We start from the raw sequence: 19,772 nt of genomic DNA on the forward strand, positions 1-19,772 counted from the left end.
TACTTGTAAATGCATACATACATGACCCCCAAGGGAGCAAATAAAAGCAGCCTGTAGAATAACGTCTCTAACCCCAGAACACATGACACAGCATTTTTAATTCTGCCACAGATATTTGATACATTTATTTCAAAATGACCAGAAGGCAATATTGGTAGTAAAATCTTTCAGGATTGTAACTGTAACATACAGACTAGCTCAAGTACAATTTAAGGGTATTTTCTTACTGCAGCTCCCAATGAGGATGTACATTCAGTGATAGAAAATTATTTATCTGGTAATGGTGGCCAAATTCAGATATGCTAACAACTTATGTTATACAGAGTAAAAGCAGAAATGCTCATGTCAATGGGTCCCAGGTCCCAATGAAACTCCTGCCTCGTTTTAGATAGAATTTTCAGTTCCATTACATCTTCTGTTATTCAAGTATAAAATAGGTCACTTGAAAAAATAACTGTGTCCCAGGGTTGGAAAAAGCATACATCAGCCTCATCTTCAAGAAAGAAAAAGAAGTAACCTACACAGACTGAAACACAGGTAAAGTGATGGTAGATTGTGAGTCACTGGTTTGGAAAAAACGAAAATCACAGTCAAACATCAAAGGTGGAGTAGCCCCATTCACTATGATATTATTACTAACATGAATACTCTTTTTCTGTTCTCGTCTCTTTTCAATATGCGGTACACAATACATCCTCCCTACATACATCCAATACATCCTCCCCACTCCACTAAGAAAGTCTTTCCGCCGTACACCTAACCTTTGTAACCTCTTGGTTCATCCCTATGAAATCCGCAAACCACCTTCCCTACCCTCTGGCTCCTACCCTTGTAACCGCCCCCGGTGTAAAACCTGTCCCATGCACCCTCCCTCCACCACCTACTCCAGTCCTGTAACACAGAAGGTGTACACGATCAAAGGCAGAGCCACATGTGAAAGCACGCACGTGATCTACCAACTGACCTGCCTACACTGTGAAGCTTTCTATGTGGGAATGACCAGCAACAAACTGTCCATTCGCATGAATGGACACAGGCAGACAGTGTTTGTTGGCAATGAGGATCCCCCTGTGGCTAAACATGCCTTGGTGCACGGCCAGCACATCTTGGCACAGCGTTACACCATCCGGGTTATCTGGATACTTCCCACTAACACCAATCTATCAGAACTCTGGAGATGGGAACTTGCCCTTCAATATATCCTCTCTTCCCGTTACCCACCAGGCCTCAACCTCCGCTAATTTCAAGTTGCTGCCACTCATACTTCACCTGTCATTCAACAACATCTTTGCCTCTGTATTTCCTCCTCGACTGACATCTCTGCCCAAATTCTTTGCCTTTACATATGTCTGCTTGTGTCTGTATATGTGCGGATGGATATGTGTGTGTGCGCACGAGTGTATACCTGTCCTTTTTTCCCCCTAAGGTAAGTCTTTCCGCTCATAGTGTCTATCAACATACCAGCGCTTTCTCGTTTGGTAAGTTACAGCATCGAGGGAAACATTCCACGTGGGAAACATTCCACGTGGGAAAAATATTCAACAATATCTTTGCCGCTGTACTTCCACCTCGACTGACATCTCTGCACAACCTCTTTGCATTTACATATGTCTGCCTGTGTCTGTATATGTAAGGATGGATGTGTGTGTGTGTGTGTGCGCGCGCGAGTGTATACCTGTCCTTTTTTCCCCCTAAGGTAAGTCTTTCCGCTCCCGGGATTGGAATGACTCCTTACCCTCTCCCTTAAAAACCACATCCTTTCATCTTTCCCTCACCTTCCCTCTTTCCCGATGAAGCAACCAGGGGTTGCGAAAGCTTGAATATTTGTGTGTGTGTTTGTGTTTTTTATTGTGTCTATCAACATACCAGCACTTTCTCGTTTACTAATGAATGCCGCACGGGATTAGCCGAGTGGTCGAAGGGGCTGCAGTCATTACTGTGCGGCTACTCCTGGCGGAGGTTCAAGTCCTCCCTCGGGCATGGGTGTGTGTGTTTGTCCTTAGGATAATTTAGGTTAAGTAGTGTGTAAGCTTAGGGACTGATGACCTTAGCAGTTAAGTCCCATAAGATTTCACACACACATTACTAATGAATGTGACTCAGTCTACATGGGATCTCCCTGTATATTTTCAACGATGTCAATACATCACTGTCACCTTCCTGACAACTTCACTATTGCTTCATTGAACCACTGCTTGGGGGCGCAACGTAACCACTTGTGGACAGCTGCCTGCAATACTTGACCGTTGCTCAACCTCTTATCACGCAGTGCGTCATTCGTGTTATCGAATAAAGCATAATCAGATGGAGCAGATCAGGCAAATACGGTGGGTGTGCGCAAATATGGTGGATGTGGCACAAACATTTGTTCATCATTACACTGCTGATGATAATGACCTGTCCCATGGTTAAACATTTTTTAATATGTTGTTTTGACGGCTTTCTTCCCTGGAAACCATGTTCTCCAACTCTGTCCATGAAAGTTCCCTTCCATCTTGCATATAGCTTTCTCTGCTTAACAATAAACAAACACTGTCCTTTCAATGCATACACTTTTCACAACTGCCTTCTAGTGTCTGTGTGGTGTATCACAATCAGTTCTTTGTCCTATGAGAGGATGTGCCCATAGTTTGAAAGGTATCTGTTAAACAACACAATTGTAAATCTTTTCTGTATGCCTTTATACTTTTATACAGGTACTGAAATTTAGTCTCCTAGCCAGCAACTCTGTCTCATAACTTTATAGTTTTCTTGAGTGAATTTTCCTTATGGTACAATGACTACTATTATTATAGTTGTTAACCAAAACAACTTCACTGCCTAATGTGTATGAGTATTATCTAAGTTTCCTGCATTTTACATTACCGTAGAAAATGCAATAACTCTATATTTTGACATTTTGTGAAAACTGTCCACCATATATTTTTAAACAGCTGCTTTGGTTATTGACTCGCTATTAAACTATAATTATGTAAAGTCAAATGTTACTAAGTACTGGACTAGGTAGCGTTTCAGTAAAGTGGAATGATGTTATTACGTATAGTCACTTCTATAACTTTTCAAGTGAACCCTTACTGAGTATGAACCATGTAGTAGTGATACTTCTTTGCATACTTTACACAGCTCAAAGTCAATGTTGCATACCCATCTAGCTTATTGCACGTATGAAAATTTATATCGAAAAGGTGATCACTACCCACTTGGGAAGACGATAATAACTAGGGATAAATTTGAAACACTTCAACAGTGGTGTGTAAAGTTCTGTAAAGTTTGATCAATGCACTTAGCAATAATTACATGGACACTGAAAGAAGAATAACACTACTGAGGCAACCACTGTATAGGTAAGTAAACTTTCAGTATGTACAGCAAGTGGTAGACTGTGGTCCGCTGTGCGAAGCTCCAATTCTCTGAGAAATATGTGGAATGACATGTGAATAGTAACTAACAACTGCAAGGAATTACTGAAGAATGGATGCGGAAGAGATTATGTGTATAAAAATTTTGAGTGAGGATTTAATTATTAATGCATATAAATTGATTAATTTTGTGCCAACTGAAAGGATTAATATTCAAATAGCTGTTGTCAGTATGTTCAGGTATTTAAGAGATTAACTAAGAAGGCAGACAGTCCATTTTAAAAGCTATGTCTGTCTCAGGCACAGCAGAACATACCCAAAATGACAGTTGTACAGAATAATCTCCTGGCAGACTTCCTTTAAACAGAAGCAGCGTTGAGATTCCCCCACAAATACACCTCTGTGGCTGCTCAAGTTTTTTTTTTGTGTATACCTCTATACAAAGAAATGAGAGTGCTATCTTCTTGTATTTGATAGTGATCGAGACCGAGTGGATGGGAGGGCAGCTTACATCAGTCCTCTAGGACTGAAGAAATAACACCACAAATCTGATTAGATTCTCTCCCATTTGCACATTTTGTTTCCAGCTCATGTTACCTCGGTCTGAGGCCATGAAGATTCTGCAGATATGATTTCATGTTATCACCAGTCCGTGTGCATTCTGAAATGGTTGGAGTGTGTAGAAACAGTCAAACTAATTAATTTGGAACAGTTTTCAATTCACGATATTTGTGCTTCGCTGGGGGCATCACTCCAGAGAGTACACATCAGGTCTGGTCACAACCTTCAAAGCTGTACCACTGGACTCTTCATCAGGTAGTGAGATCGTTTCATACCTGTTCCCTTTCCATCATAACTGTGTGTGCAAGCTTTACACAAAGATATTTCCCTTACCCCTTCTGCTAGTCAATGCTGTTTGTGACATTAGATTCAATTTCTCCGCTCTTAATCGGCTTCCAGTACAGATGTCTACTGTAAAATGTTTAACTGTCAAATAGTCTTCTTCATGGTGCAATGGTGAAAAAAACTTGAAATGTGGTAATCTGAGAAGTTGTTAAATATTTTATGCAAAGCAGGAATTAACATTATTTTTGCAAAACTTTCAGGATACTCTCAACAAAGTATCAGTATAATGAACAATTATTTTCTGCAGTAAAGAGTTTGAGAATGCAAGTAAATATCTGGTAAATTTGATAAAATAATATTTCACTGCATAAACATCTAAAAATGAATTCATAAAAAAAAACTCTTTAGCAAAATGTGTCTTCACCTTGGCTCCTGTCTGTGCTGTTACACGTATCTACAACCAAGACATCAATCAGGTGTCAGTGTGTGGTTAGTTTATACATTTTTGTCTACTACTTTTAGCCTGATCTTTCTGTTATTGCACAGCTAAGGTGTATTAATAAAAACCTCAATAGTAATCCTATTTCAACACAACTGCAGTTTGTGTCAAAAAACAGACTTAATGAGAAACATGTTTGTAGTAAAATTACAAGGCTTATGCTATTCTGAATGATCAGTATTATATAAGTAATGGTTATAAGTAATGGTGTAACTGCAGAATACATACCCGAGTCATAGCTTCTGTGTTCTCAAATGTGACTGCACCGGGCACAATCTTGATGTTTGTAGCATCGAAGGAGTGATGTCCTCTGCCACCAGCTGATGACTGCCCAGCTGGTGCCGGTGCCGCACCTTTGAAATGTGCCACATCAAAGTGATACTAACTTACCATGGGTATAAAAAACGCATTTATATGTTTGTGTAAGTTCATATCTGTCATTCCAAAATTAAATGAAAATTAATACTCCAGAACATGCACTTGTCTCTTCTGATGTTCTACCCACCTATCTCCACAAAGGATAAACAAATCATCATTAATCATTAATTACAGTACTGCCAACCGATGCAAATTCAGGATGGAATAATAACAACTGAAATCAGTAGATTGCTAGTTGCCACACTGAGGAGGCATCGAGTGGCAGTCAGACACACTTCTAGATATTATCAGCTATCAGACTAAGTCTTTCATCAATGTAGGCACAAGACACATACATTAAACACATAATACACATCCACTGTCATCTCCAGGCACTAAGGCCATGTATGTGAGTTATGCATGTGTGAATGTGCATGCATTTTCTCTATATGTGATGAAGGATTCAACCTGCTAACTGATAATATCTGGCAGTCTTCTTTCAGTGCCCATCTGCCACTTGATGCCTCCACTATGTGGTGAGTACAAATGCATCCATTTCATTTGTTGTAATGAGAGTAATAGAGAAGTCTGGTAGAATCTAAATAATTTAATGTTTAAAGGTAACAAGTGGCCAAAAACTGGAGCCTTCAAGTTGACCAAATACACATAAAATTGAAAACATTGCTAGCTTTCAGACAAATCCTTTTTCGAACTTGAGAACTGGTACTGACTGGGATAAAGGGTTGTATCAGCCGGAGTAGGCGTGGATAAAAGGAGTCAGGGAGGGGGAGAGAGTTGTGGATGAGTTACTGACATCTGGAAGGGAGAGACAGTACGTGTACGGGGGAGGAATGTAGCATGAGAAAGGGCACTTGTGATATGCGCGAGATACTCGTACAGATTAAAACACCGGGACACATACTCATGCGCATCAAAATTTTAAACGTTGTGCTGATTTAAGCCCTCTGTCTTAATAAATAAAACATATCAGAACCATTTAAAACACCCGATTGTTAGCATGCCGTGTTCGCATCAACCATCTATTTATATTATGCTGTACAGATGGAGGTGATATTTTAACTATTGGTGACACCTTTGGCACGATTGTTTTATGCATCTCCACTGCAGGATGTGATTTTAGTAAATGACTAAAAGTTTTTGTGCTTGTAATACTTTGGTAATTTTCATGGTTACTTAAAGCTATAAGTGGTTTTTCTTCTATCTCTGTTATGTTGCTAAGTTTTTTGTTAATGAAGGTGTCTTCCTGTTCAGGTGTATTTTTGTTCTGATGAAGGTATATTTAGATATACCGAAACAGTGGTCAAGGATTTCAATAAATATTTATTCTGCAACTGTTTGGCTGTTATCATTTACCGTGAAGATTTTCAACAGTTGCTGCTTCACCCATTTTTAAAATTTTGAAATGACAGTATGTTTGTATGACAGGGAGTATACGCGGACAAGGAAAAAAAATTCCCGGATTTCCCGGTTAAAAATACACTTCCTCCCAGCTGAAAACACACTTTTTCCATGTTAAATGACAGTACATTTTCCCTCGGAACTGCAAAACTTATCAATCCTTTGAATGGTTATGGTTTTATACGTGGGCGTAGAATTTCCTGGCACTTTAGAATACGAAACTGAGGGAAAAAGACACATTTTGGAAATATCTTTGATGTGCAGCAACATGTACGTTGCGTATTTTCGTGTAATGAAAGTATACGTTGGAATTCCACCAAACACTGCCTGTTACTTTCCGAATCATTGAAATCGAGATCGCAATGCGAGTTTGTAAACTAGTCACAGCTCATGTCACGTGATCTCACCAGCCGATGACAGCGGATATTCAGAGCATTGGACACGTGATGTAGTCAGCCAAAAGCAACATCACTGTTAAGTAGCACGAACACACAAGCAGGGAAAGTTAATAGTTTAAATTAATATACACAGTGTTGCTACAAGAAAAGCAAAGCTTTCACGTATAATGTTGGTCTCTTAGGTCAATAAGCTGCAAGAGAAGCTAAGCTTTCACATCTAATGTTGATCTTTTTTGCGCGTGTTACACATTTAGATACATCACACAAATGTGCCAGTAAAATTTTTAATAATTACATAAATATCTAATCTTCAGGGTTCAAAATTCTTCTAAATGGCTCGTCATTGAAGAGTTGATTTTTAAATGAGAGTCAAATGCTCTGTTATTTAAGAAATTCATGGTACATTCTTGCACTTAGTTCAACTTATGTAAAAGGATATTTACTTAGAAAATAATGCTTTCCAAACCACAATTTGCAATATTTTCCCAAGACCTGTTAGTAATATGTTCGTTTCAGTAGTTGCCAGAGAGCACTGGTTAACAGGCGCCACCGTGATTGCGCAGCTACCAGGACGTAGGAAGCCCATATGTATGTACGTGTAAAAAATTGAAAGATCATACATTGTGTCATAAAATAAACAAGACATCAGAGGATACTCTAAGAGTATCGGAATTTCATGAACCATACTAAAATGTGCACATTTAAAGTGCATACTTAAAGTGCACATTCGTATGTCCAGATTCCCAATGAAGTAGACCTTGACCTGATATTAAGCTTTTCAATGTGGTTTTCGGAATGTAAATTTTCTTGGAGCACCAGTACTGTATTACATCATGTTTGGTTCCTTAGTATGACATAATGCCATACAAGCTAGAGGATGAAAACCTGCACTCGAAATGCAGCGAACAGTTGAAACTAGCCAGTACTGCGGAATTAAACATTTCGTTTCAAATACATTGACTGCCTATGCGAAAAGGTTAATAAAAGTCAAATTTATTTAGCAAACAGACGAAAATAACGTCATTTTTCTGCAAGGCGATTAATGCTTGACCATCAGAAAGGTGGAAATAAAATAAAATCTGAAACTAATAACATATTTTAGCCTTCCGTAATTATGTGAATGTATTTTAATTCACTTGATAGCTCCTGGCCACAGACATCTGTTTTGTTTTCATTTGATGTGAGAGTAAATGAAGGGGAAACAGCAAAATCACTAAATGTAAACATGGGTCACGTGGAGACTACCCACTATAACTCAGACTGCTCTAAACATTAGCCCTGGATCTACGGTATTTGTTAACCAGGTCAACACTAAAAAAAATCGAATTTTCCAAAATATGTTCATCTTGTAGCGCACATCCTTCTGAAAAGTCTAAAACATAAATGTTCGAGGAAATGTAAGACATGTTATTTGGTCTTAATTGTGCCAAAGTGCAGTGCCACACCTCTTCATACAGCATTCTTCTATCGCACATCACTGTATTTCGCTCTGTGGAATTGCAACATGTATATTTTGTAATGGATGCCATCAAACTATATTCAGGATAGTGGAAATTGAAATGTCCTGCGGTGCCTCTCCTGCTCCCAGTCGGCTGGTTTGCCAGCTTGCCCCTCTTTTTATATATATATATATATTTAAAAAAAAATCTCTTAATTAATAGCAGATGGGATTATTTGTAATCAGGAGAACAAGAAATCTTCAGAAAATTTGCACTCTTTATTGCCTATTAGCTAATAACTTGCTGTTGTGTGTGACATAAAATCAAATATAAGATACGTCAATAAAGACAAGAGACAAGCAAGAAAGTACACATTTCTTCAGTCCCTAGCTCCTAGCATTTTTTTCTCTCTAATCTTGCTACAGCTTTACATGGCATGCTTTCCTTTCTGCGAAAGAATCTATTACCTCATCAAAGCTCGTTAAACGTTTTGCTACATGAAAAATCGAAATGTCGTTATCTAATACTGAAAAAACTGTTAATACAAATAATACCCATGACTGGTGTGGTTTCTCGATCTGATTACATCTATTTTGCCACTGTCTGCTATAAAACAAAATAGGCCTTTCTAATATTGCAGCAATTTTGTAATACTCACCCATTAAACGAGACTGTTTTGGCACAAATGGTCATTTTTAGAACACGACAGAATATAATTCACGAAGTACCAATATCAAATGCATATTAGGCCTACTACAAGCTTTATGTTAGGAAACAGTTTCACATTTCATTCATACGCATCAGTTTCTCAAGCTTGAGATCGAAAAGTAGTATCACGAAATTTTTATATAAATTTGGAATCGTCTTATTCTCCATAATTTGTGTGATGTCCCTGTTTCTTCTCCTTCCTTGTTCTAATAAACAATCTTGACATCACCAATTCTGTAACTATCATTGCCATTGTCAAAATTTGTTCGCCAATTAACTTCACTAACCCTGCCAGAATTACCGGTTTAATTATCCCGTGATTATTCTCCAGTTAGGTGTTGTTACATGTTCGTACAATACGTTTTCCGCATTTTTTCCAGAATAGACCTTAAGCGGCTGCTAGCCGGGGACTTTACAACTGGTCCTTACTAGTGTAGCAATCTGGCCAAAAATTTTCTGTCACGATTTCATTTTTTTGGATACACAAAGAAGATAATATGTAATCTTTCTCATCCGTTATTCATGTTACCGTTTATTTCCATTCTGGTAGTCTGAATCTATGTCTTTCACTTGTAATTATAACAATGCTGACCATTCGCAAACCCAATCCAACCACATGATCAGACAGTGATTGGCATTCATCCGTTCGGCTTTACTCCGCTCAGCTTGTATAGCCCTGTCCTCTTTTGTCTGTGGAAAGTTTATTTCTAGATGTGACGAGGATACTCCTGACAGAGACATCACATACACTATGCACGCATTGAAAAATCAACTTATGATTCATTCAGAAATCAACTTAAAATGTGTTAAAAAATGTTCATAAACCAACAGGGATGAATAATCGATAGACCAACGTGCGCTGGATGCTAGGCACTTTGTGAAACAATTTTTTTCCCCCCTTAAGAATCTGAATCTGGTGCTCCCTTTTCCAGGTTGCATCTAGCTGCTTGCTGCGACTGCTTGCACAGCCAACAACCACATTCCTGTAGCCAGAACCGGGTGAATCTACTACTCAAACACGACTCAACTGCTCATGCACATGAGCCCGCTCGTAGCTCCTAAAATGAATCTAATGTAAACAGGTGTGACTTCACGCTCATCGGAGGCAACTTTTTGTTATGAAGCATTGCATAGTCTTCCTAAAGTCTTTGACATTTTTGCTTCTGGCACACGCTTGCATGAGCACCGTGTGTAGTTGTTGTATATGGCACATTTCCTTTGCAATTTATTTTCATTTTTTTCTCTCATTTACGTTTTATTGTTGAAGTATTATTTTGCAGTAGCAGGATACAGTAATATCCTTTTTAAAAGTATTGGCTCTTACCAGTCAAAACTACAAAAATTTAACAGAAAACTAAAACAATGAAAAATACGCGGAATTGTAAAAAATTTCCTGGTTTTTCCTGGATCTTCCAGTTGTCCCGGGTTGTATACACTCTTTATGATTTCTTAAACACAGAATTTAAGGCTTTGGCTTTTGTTTTGCTATCTTCTATTGTCACACCAGACTGGTCAACAAGCAACTGGATGGAAGCCTTAGAATTCCCTAGCAATTTTACATAGGAGTCTTTGACCAGATCTTTTGCTAAGGTATGACGGTAGTAGTAGCTGTATACATCACATATTTTCACACACACACAAATCTGTACCAACCTTTGCCTGTCATCATTTTCGCATTCTCTTTTCAACCGAGAGTGCAACTGTCTTTGCATCCTTACCATTTTCTCAATTTCACTGTTAAACCAGTTTTGGTCTTACTCCACTTACTACGCACACACTTGTCCTGAGTAGGATTTACAATTTTGTTTAAAATTTTCCCATAATTCGTCAATGTCCATCGTACTGGAACTAAATGATGTCAGTTCAGTGTCTAAATGAGACACTAACAACTGCTTATCCCCTCTTTCTAGCAGAAACACTCTCCTAGCCTTCTTGACCAATTTATTAACTTTTGTAACCATAGTTGCTATGATGAGATCACGATCACTAATCCCTGCCATACCAACACTTCTGATAAGGTCTGGCCTATTTGTAACTACAAGGTCTAAGATATCTCTATTGCACATGGGATGCTCTAACAGCTGCTCAAGACAGTTTTCGGAAAACATTCTCAGAAGTACTTCGCAAGACTGTGTGTCTGAACTACTTAAAATGAAACTATAGATGCCCCAGTATATACTCAGAAGGTTAAAGTCACCTCCAACTAGTACTTATTGGTCTGCGTATTTATATGTTAGTGACTGTAGACTTTCCTTGAATGGCTCTAGAGCTGTCACAGTGGAATCTAGTGGCTGGTTAAAACATTCAAGAATTAACTTTGTTTCATGATAATTTGAACTCAAATGAAACCACAAACAGCCAATTGCCTTCAGAGTCTTCCCCTCACAACAGCCGACTATGAGGCTTGTCTATTATTGTCTATGTCCCTTATTACCTGATCTTCATTCTCAGTTCTCATTAGTTTTTGTGCATTACCCCCCCCCCCCCCCCCCTCCCCCACACACTATTTGCCACACTGCTCTGTCAGTAATTATTTGTTCTCTGCTTCCCCTTTTCATAGGATCGTATTCTGACTATGAACGTACGGGGCATCTCTATGTGTTTATGTTTGTGACACTACTAACCACCTGAAGATGCTGCTTTAACACGGAAAAACTGGTCACAAATAAATCATCAATTAACAGCTGTTAGCAGTTTCATTCCACTTCAATTAATCAAGAATTTCAATGGCTGTGACTGCCCGTATTATCAAGTTATATGTACCTTTGTTTCACGCAGACCTGTTACACAAGGGCAGAAAACTTTACTGTCACACCAACACTCAGTATCAAACTCAATAGAGACAACATTTTTGTCATCTGTAGTGAACACTCCCCCTTCTATGGTGTCTGATATACATCGATTATTCACTGAGTATCTCAGACCTTTCTACTTCAGGTTTCAGCCAGCTCTCAGTCCCAAAAATAATTTGAGAATGAGAACCTTCCTGGAGGGAAGTAAGTTCGGAAAATTTGTTATGAATACTTTGACAATTTACTGATAAAATTTTGACAGTCAAATTGCCTTTACTCTGAACTTTGTCCGGTTTCACTATCGGCATCTCAACTGGTGAGTATTCATCGAAGTATCTCAAACTACCAACTAGTCTGGAAAACACAGAAAAAGGTACATATGTAACTTAGTGCTCTGGAGATGTGAACAGGTGACAGCAGAGGGCCTGTCATTCACTCATCCTGCACCCACACACTATTCCTTGCAGTCTCACCCTCCAACCCCCTCCTCCACATAATCACAGATGCAGATGCCCATGTCACATTCCTATCCTGTGAACCTGCTGTCATCCTCCCAGCAATCAGCCACCTCCCACCAACCCTGCCTCACACTTCTTGACTCATTTCTCGCCCCACCTGCTTAACCTGATGCTATCCCTCATGGCAGGCTGGCTCCACAGGCAGGATTCTTCTGAAAGGTAGGAAACTCCACATTCTTATTTATGTCCCTTTCGAAAACTCGACACCTACGCTACTCTGAGAGTTGTTACCTTCTCTCTTTAAATTATTTACGATATCATTATATCTTACTGAGAGCTATTGGTGGCCTAAACATAGTGGAAAGAGTAAAGATAAACACTTGCAAAAGTAAAAAACAATTGCTGAAACATAACAGCACATGTTACAAATTTGTGAAATCAGCTATTACTAATTTTTTTTTGTTTGTGTGTCATATGTGCAAAGCAGAAAATTTTATGCAGAGCACCTCCTTAGGGAAGCATAGAATGCATGAGAGAAACTGGACATGCATATAATGATAAAACCCGGAGAAAAGTAATAGTCTAAGTACATCATTACCAAAAGCCTCCTTCAAGTCCTTTAAATGTTTTAATTCTCTCAGTGCCTTCAGCTCTTCGAGACTTCCTCTTGGTCCTTATTCACAGATTGGGCAGCATTAAAATAAAACATTTTATTCAGTATCTTCTGCAGCAATACTAAAGATGAATCTCAAATTTTAAACTGGTAACTTACAAGTTACAATATTTGAACATTTGCAACTATGTTACTAAATGGACTTGTTAATGACATTACCAGTAATGAATCAAGCTGAAAATTTTAGTGGTTATTTTCAAAACATAACTACAAAGTGTAAGTAACAAGATCCAGCAAAACTGAGGGAACTCAACTAAATCAAATAATGTAAAATTTGGGATGGATTAACAATACGAATATTTAAGATAATGATGTAAGCTGAAGAAAGAAATTAAAATGTGGCCAGGACTTGAACCCAGGTCTGCTTGCTTTCTAGGAGACATTCTAGCCATCACACCACCATAGTAATATAGGTAACACAGCTCCATGGACTACCCTAGTCCAGTGTCCTCCCTAACACAAACTTCAGTTGACATCTTTAGCTTATTAATAATGTTAACAGTATACATTAGGACAGATTGCTATTCACCATGTAGCGGAAGGGTTTGGTGATGGACAGGCATATTTAAAAGAAGATTGTTGGATATTATTTAGTTTTGGAATGAAGCCCTTCATCAAAGAAACACACACACAGAGATGATATATATTATGAATTAATAGAGGGAAACATTCCACATGGGAAAAATATACCTAAAAACAAAGATGATGTGACTTACCAAACGAAAGCGCTGGCACGTCAATAGACACACAAACAAACCCAAACATACACACAAAATTCAAGCTTTCGCAACAAACTGTTGCCTCATCAGGAAAGAGGGAAGGAGAGGGAAACCCTTAAAACCCACATCCTTTTGTCTTTCCCTCTCCTTCCCTCTTTCCTGATGAGGCAACAGTTTGTTGCGAAAGCTTGAATTTTGTGTGTATGTTTGTGTTTGTTTGTGTGTCTGTCGACCTGCCAGCACTTTCATTTGGCAAGACACATCCATCATCTTTGTTTTTATATATATATATATATATATATATATATATATATATATATATATAAAAAGAAAGATGATGAAACTTACCAAACAAAAGCGCTGGCAGGTCGATAGACACACAAACAAACACAAACATACACACAAAATTCTAGCTTTCGCAACCAATGGTTGCCTCGTCAGGAAAGAGGGAAGGAGAAGGAAAGACAAAAGGATATGGGTTTTAAGGGAGAGGGTAAGGAATCATTCCAATCCCGGGAGCGGAAAGACTTACCTTAGGGGGAAAAAAGGACAGGTATACACTCGCACACACACACATATCCATCCACACATACACAGACACAAATTTAAATATGTCTGCTTGTGTCTGTTTGTGTGGATGGATATGTGCGTGTGTGCGAGTGTATACCTGTCCTTTTTTCCCCCTAATGTAAGTCTTTCCGCTCCCGGGAATGGAATGACTCCTTACCCTCTCCCTTAAAACCCACTTCCTTTCGTCTTCCCCTCTCCTTCCCTCTTTCCTGATGAGGCAACAGTTCGTTGCGAAAGCTTGAATTTTGTGTGTATGTTTGTGTTTGTTTGTGTGTCTATCGACCTGCCAGCGCTTTTGTTCGGTAAGTCACCTCATCTTTGTTTTTATATATATATATATATATATATATATATATATATATATATATATATATATATATATATATATATAGTTATAATAGAGGGAAACATTCCACGTAGAAAAAATATATCAAAAAACAAAGATGATGTGACTTACCAAATGAAAGTGCTGGCAGGTCGACAGACACACAAACAAACACAAACACACACACAAAATTCAAGCTTTCGCAACAAACTGTTGCCTCATCAGGAAAGAGGGAAGGAGAGGGAAAGACGAAAGGATGTGGGTTTTAAGGGAGAGGGTAAGGAGTCATTCCAATCCCGGGAGCGGAAAGACTTACCTTAGGGTAAGTCTTACCTTAGGGTAACATGAATAACAAAACTGGATTGAACACTAATAATGAAAAGTAAAAACTGTGCAGAAAGACCCAGAGCCAATAAGCCAAACTATCGTGTTGGCACAAAGCAACCTTTCCCTGATACTTTATGAAATTCTGACCACCTGCTTTCTGACCATGTTGAGGCACTCTGAGACACAAGGTACTAAATGTCTCACTGTGGCACTGTAGTGTTGAAGTTTTAGGTGTTTTAGATGGTAGGCTCTCCCCAGTTTGATGTACATATTGTTCATGGCCAAAGCCTTCATTGAGGTATTTGAAGAAGTTAGTCTTCTCTATTATTGTGTTGTCTGATGGGATTGTGTCAGGTGCTACTCTGATGTATCTCATGAACTCCTTCCTGTTGACACCAATGTTCAATCCCATTTTGGGAACTGTATGGTTAAGGGAGGAGAATTAATAAGTAGCTTCTTTCACACCAGAACAGGAACACGTGAGGTTGACGCAATTATTATTATTTTGGTTCAATACAGCAACCATAGTTTATACATTTTAATAAGGGTTTCTATACAATTATGTAACATGCACATCAGCATAACAGAGCTACATTCAAATATTAAAATCCATGTATTCTCTTTACACCCAGAAGATCCTTATCCTCTGGACCCTAATATAATCCGCTGTGTACACACTTGAAACTTCTGGATTGACAGATTTCAGTGTGCCCCTTGTCCTGTTCTGTGGAGCATAACATAATTACTGTAAACCAGAAAGGCAGTCTCAGCCGCAAGTCTCAACAGTCCAAATTACATTCTCCTGTCTATTTGCATAATCTCTTCCATTCAGAAATAAAGCTGCATTGTTAGACTGGTTTTGGCAAAGTGTAAATCATTTCATGTCCAGGTTTTCATAGAGTCTCCTTTATCCCTTCTTGTCTGATTTGTCATTGGGTGAGTGAATCATGTACTTTTATGAAATAATTGTAAACTTTTTGTTCTGTCAACAGTCAAGTAGCTTAGTATTATTTAACTTCCTTTGGAATTCTTCATTGTGATACGTTCTGTCAAATTATTATCCATTTCAATAGGCATCAAGAGAACTGCTGGGTAATTCTAGTAAAGAAAACCCTTTCCTGTCGGGTGAGGACACCCATACCCATGGGCAAGGAGGAGCTGGGAATACCCCCTCGCCCTTTCCCCTGTTGTTTTTGTTGTTGTGGTCTTCAGTCCAGAGATTGGTTTGATGCAGCTCTCCATGCTACTCTATTCTGTGCAAACTCCTTCATTTTCACGTAACTACTGCACCCTACATCCTTCTGAATCTGCTTACTGTATTCATCTCTTGGTCTCCCTCTACGAGTTTTAAACTCCATGCTGCCCTCCAACACTAAATTGGTGATCCCTTGATGCCTCAGAACATGTCCTACCAACCGATCCCTTCTTCTAGACAAGTTGTGCCACAAATTCCTCTTCTCCCCAATTCTACTCAGTACCTTCTCATTAGCTACATGATCTACCCATCTAATCTTCAGCAATCTTCTGTAGCACCACATTTCAAAAGCTTCTGTTTTCTTCTTACGTAAACTATTTATCATCCACGTTTCACATGCATACATGGCTACACCCCATACAAATACTCTGAGAAAAGACTTCCTGACACTTAAAAAACTATACTCCATGTTAACAAATTTCTCTTCTTCTTTCCCCCATTCTCAGGAAAAGGAAAGAATACAGTGTAGTCAGATGCTTTTCTTTCAAGAAAATGATTTAAGAGCCAGTATTCCATAGGTTTTTAGCGGGGTCAGAACTGGATCTTCTTCCTGGTTACTTAAAAGGCACACTTCATCTTACAAAATCTAAAAATACTATACACCCCCAGGTGTAGCCCTCATCTTCAGAATAATGGTTAAATTTGTGACAACAAAGCACATATTCTATCTATATCTACCCATCGGCTGGGAAGGGCAGGAAGCTACGGTGCGTACCTGAGCGACCACCATATCCAGCTGGCGGTGTCAGCATTGGATCCCCGTAGACGTGGCCACGTCCCCCTGGGGGACCTGGTTCACCTTTCTCTCCCATCACAGACACCCCTGGAGGCCCCTGACACAAAGGAAGGCAAACATCAGTAAAATTACATCAAAAGTAAAAATAAAAATAAACATTAATAATATTGTAATAATCTTTGTAGTATATTCAACCAAGGGCACAGGAAACTGTAACTTTTAACTTTATGAAAATGCAGAACAACTTTGGGTTCAAAATGGCTCTGAGCACTATGGGACTTAACTTCTGAGGTCATCAGTCCCCTAGAACTTAGAACTACTTAAACCTAACTAACCTAAGGACATCACACACATCCATGCCCGAGGCAGGATTTGAACTTGCGACCGTAGCGGTCGAGCGGTTCAACAACTTTAGGGACTTTGATTATTTTTAACTTATTATAACTGTTTTTTAAAAAAATGGAAAATCCATGTTGGAATCTCAACAGTTATGGAAAGACAAGATTGCTACTCACTGTTACTATGACATTTTGAGTTGCAAATAGGCATAATGAAAAGACTGTTACACATTTAGCTTTTGGCCAAAGCCGCCTCCACTAAAGAGAAACACACATCTCTTGCTTGAGCAGCCAGAAATAGTGGTCATCTGTGTGAGGTGTGCTCGCTTGTGTGAACGTGTGTGTTTCTCATTTTTGCCCTGAGAAATCAGAGGTAGAGGCCATGTGTGCATGAGGTGTGCTTGCTTATGTGAATGCATGTGTGTTTCTCATTTCTGATGAAGGCTTTGGCCAAAAACTAAATGGGTAACACTTTTTTCTTGTGCCTATCTGCTACTCAATATGTCATTTTTATGGTGAGTAAGCAATCTGTCCTTTCCATAATAGTTATGATTGCTTTTAGAATAGAATATTTTTATTAGCCTTTCAATATTTTTCATACAACTGGCTTTGTCAAAGTTTACAGAGGGTTTTAGTTTCAGTACGATATTCAAATAGTTACAGAAAGGGGAGAAAGGGAACTAAAGACCTTTTCTTCAGCATTATGTAAAACAATGTTTTATACAATAATTAAATACACACATAAGAAAAGAATCATAGTAAATAACTAGCTTATATAATATCAAAACATTTTCTTCATAACTTAGGTAAAACATATATTTTGATGATTAGTTTCTAAGAATTCTTCAGTTGTATAGAATTCAATGTTTTTTAGCCAGGTTTGCAATGTATTCTTATATTTATTTAGTGATACTGTAAGAGCTGTGCATGGTAACTTATTGAAAAATTTTATGCTTAAGTACTTATAGTTATTATGGACTACAGAAAGTCTTGTGGAAGGCAAGTCCAGCAGGTGACTGTTTCTTGTACTGTGTGCATGCACATCACATCTCATGTTCAATTTTTTCAGATTTTCTCTGGCATATATTAAACAGTTATATGTGTACATGCTTGGCACTGTCATTACGCCAAGGGATTTAAAATAATTTCTGCAGGACTCTCTGGATGCTAAGCCTTACATGCACCTAATTGCTTTCTTCTGCCATCTGAAAATACATTCAGCCCCTGGGGAGTTACCCCAAAGCAATATTCCATATTGCAGTTGGGAATGAAAAAAAGCATAGTATGAGTGGAGTAGCAATTGCTTGCTCACACTGTTTCTTAATTTATATAATAAGAAAAGTACTCATGGTAGTTTACTACATAGATAATTGGTGTGTCCTTCCCATGAGAGCTTTTGGTCTATGATTAGTCCAAGTAATTGCACTGGTTTGTTTTCATTTTTAGTTACTTTGAGATTAAATATTATTTCTTCTGTTTTTGTTTGATTTATGCACAGCTGGTTAGCCTGACACCAGTAATTAGCCATTTGCATCATTTCTTTTTTTTTGTCCAGTACACTCTGTAGGTTCTCTCCTGTACTTATTAATGTCATATCGTCAGCATATAGTACGTTCTTACACAGTATGTAATTCAAGAAGTCATTAACATAGACAATGAACAGAAAAGGTCAAGAACAGAGCCTTGGGGTATTCCTCTTTCTATAGGGAGTATTTCTGACCTCCGCTTATTTGCAAATACAAGTTGTAACCTATTGCTTAGATAAGATTTGAATAGATGGAGTGTATCATCTTCAATGCCATAGTATTTTAACTTTTTGATGAGTATGTCATGTGACAGTATTACAAATTGAATGAGATATATCCCTGCAACCCTATGTGCTTGGCTAAATTGTTGTAATAAACAGAATAGATTCTTGATACAATTTACAACCAATTTTTCCCATTACTGCTATATATGCTAGTTAAGATGGCAATGGTAACTTCATTTAAGTTGCTTTCCTATGTCCTTTGCCATGTTGTTATTATTAGTGTCATAGTCTTTGCCTGTATGTATAAGAGAGTAGATAGCAAATCAGTCTTTGCCTGTATGTATAAGAGAGTAGATAGCAAATCAAGTATGTTGATTTCATTTCTGTGTATTACTGAGCAATCCAGTACAAATCCTGACATCTGGTGATGAGAAATTAAAGAAGAATTCTGTTTACACACCTGTGTACATCTATTTTCGAGACAACTGGGTACAAAAAAAAGGGACGAAAAGGAAAGAAATGTCAGTGTGTGCAACAAAAATTACAGAAACAGATTCAATGGAAAAACTTGTGAAGTAACATCCTGAGGAGAAAAAAAGGAAGAAAAAGAAGAAGAAGAAGAAGAAGAAGAAGAAGAAGAAGAAAAGAGGCCGGGACCTTAATGGAAGCCAAAGGTACCCTAATGCTAAAAGAAAGGACTCAACCCATTGCTCTTTAGGCAGTGTTAATTCACATAGCTCACCAACTTCTTATAGAAAATAAAACACAGAATATGGTTAGGTTAAGGAAAAGACCTGTTTCAAG

At 38.3% G+C, this 19,772-nt stretch overlaps 1 protein-coding gene across 3 annotated transcripts in view; it reads right to left on the reverse strand.

Moving 5' to 3' along the window:
• The window catches only part of LOC126473607 (collagen alpha-1(XV) chain-like), a 960,439-nt gene that overhangs the window by 69,258 nt on the left and 871,409 nt on the right, over positions 1–19,772 (reverse strand). For 2 of the 3 annotated variants that reach the window (XM_050100770.1, XM_050100769.1), the window contains 3 exons: positions 16,860–16,977; positions 12,874–12,948; positions 4,933–5,057 (listed from right to left, as the gene is read on the reverse strand). In XM_050100770.1, the coding sequence (XP_049956727.1) occupies positions 4,933–5,057; positions 12,874–12,948; positions 16,860–16,977 (318 nt within the window). The remainder of the gene's footprint in view (positions 1–4,932; positions 5,058–12,873; positions 12,949–16,859; positions 16,978–19,772) is intronic. The other variant, XM_050100771.1, reaches the window with a different exon arrangement.

This window comes from Schistocerca serialis, chromosome 4, assembly GCF_023864345.2.
Source record: "Schistocerca serialis cubense isolate TAMUIC-IGC-003099 chromosome 4, iqSchSeri2.2, whole genome shotgun sequence".
Classification (NCBI taxonomy): domain Eukaryota; kingdom Metazoa; phylum Arthropoda; class Insecta; order Orthoptera; family Acrididae; genus Schistocerca; species Schistocerca serialis.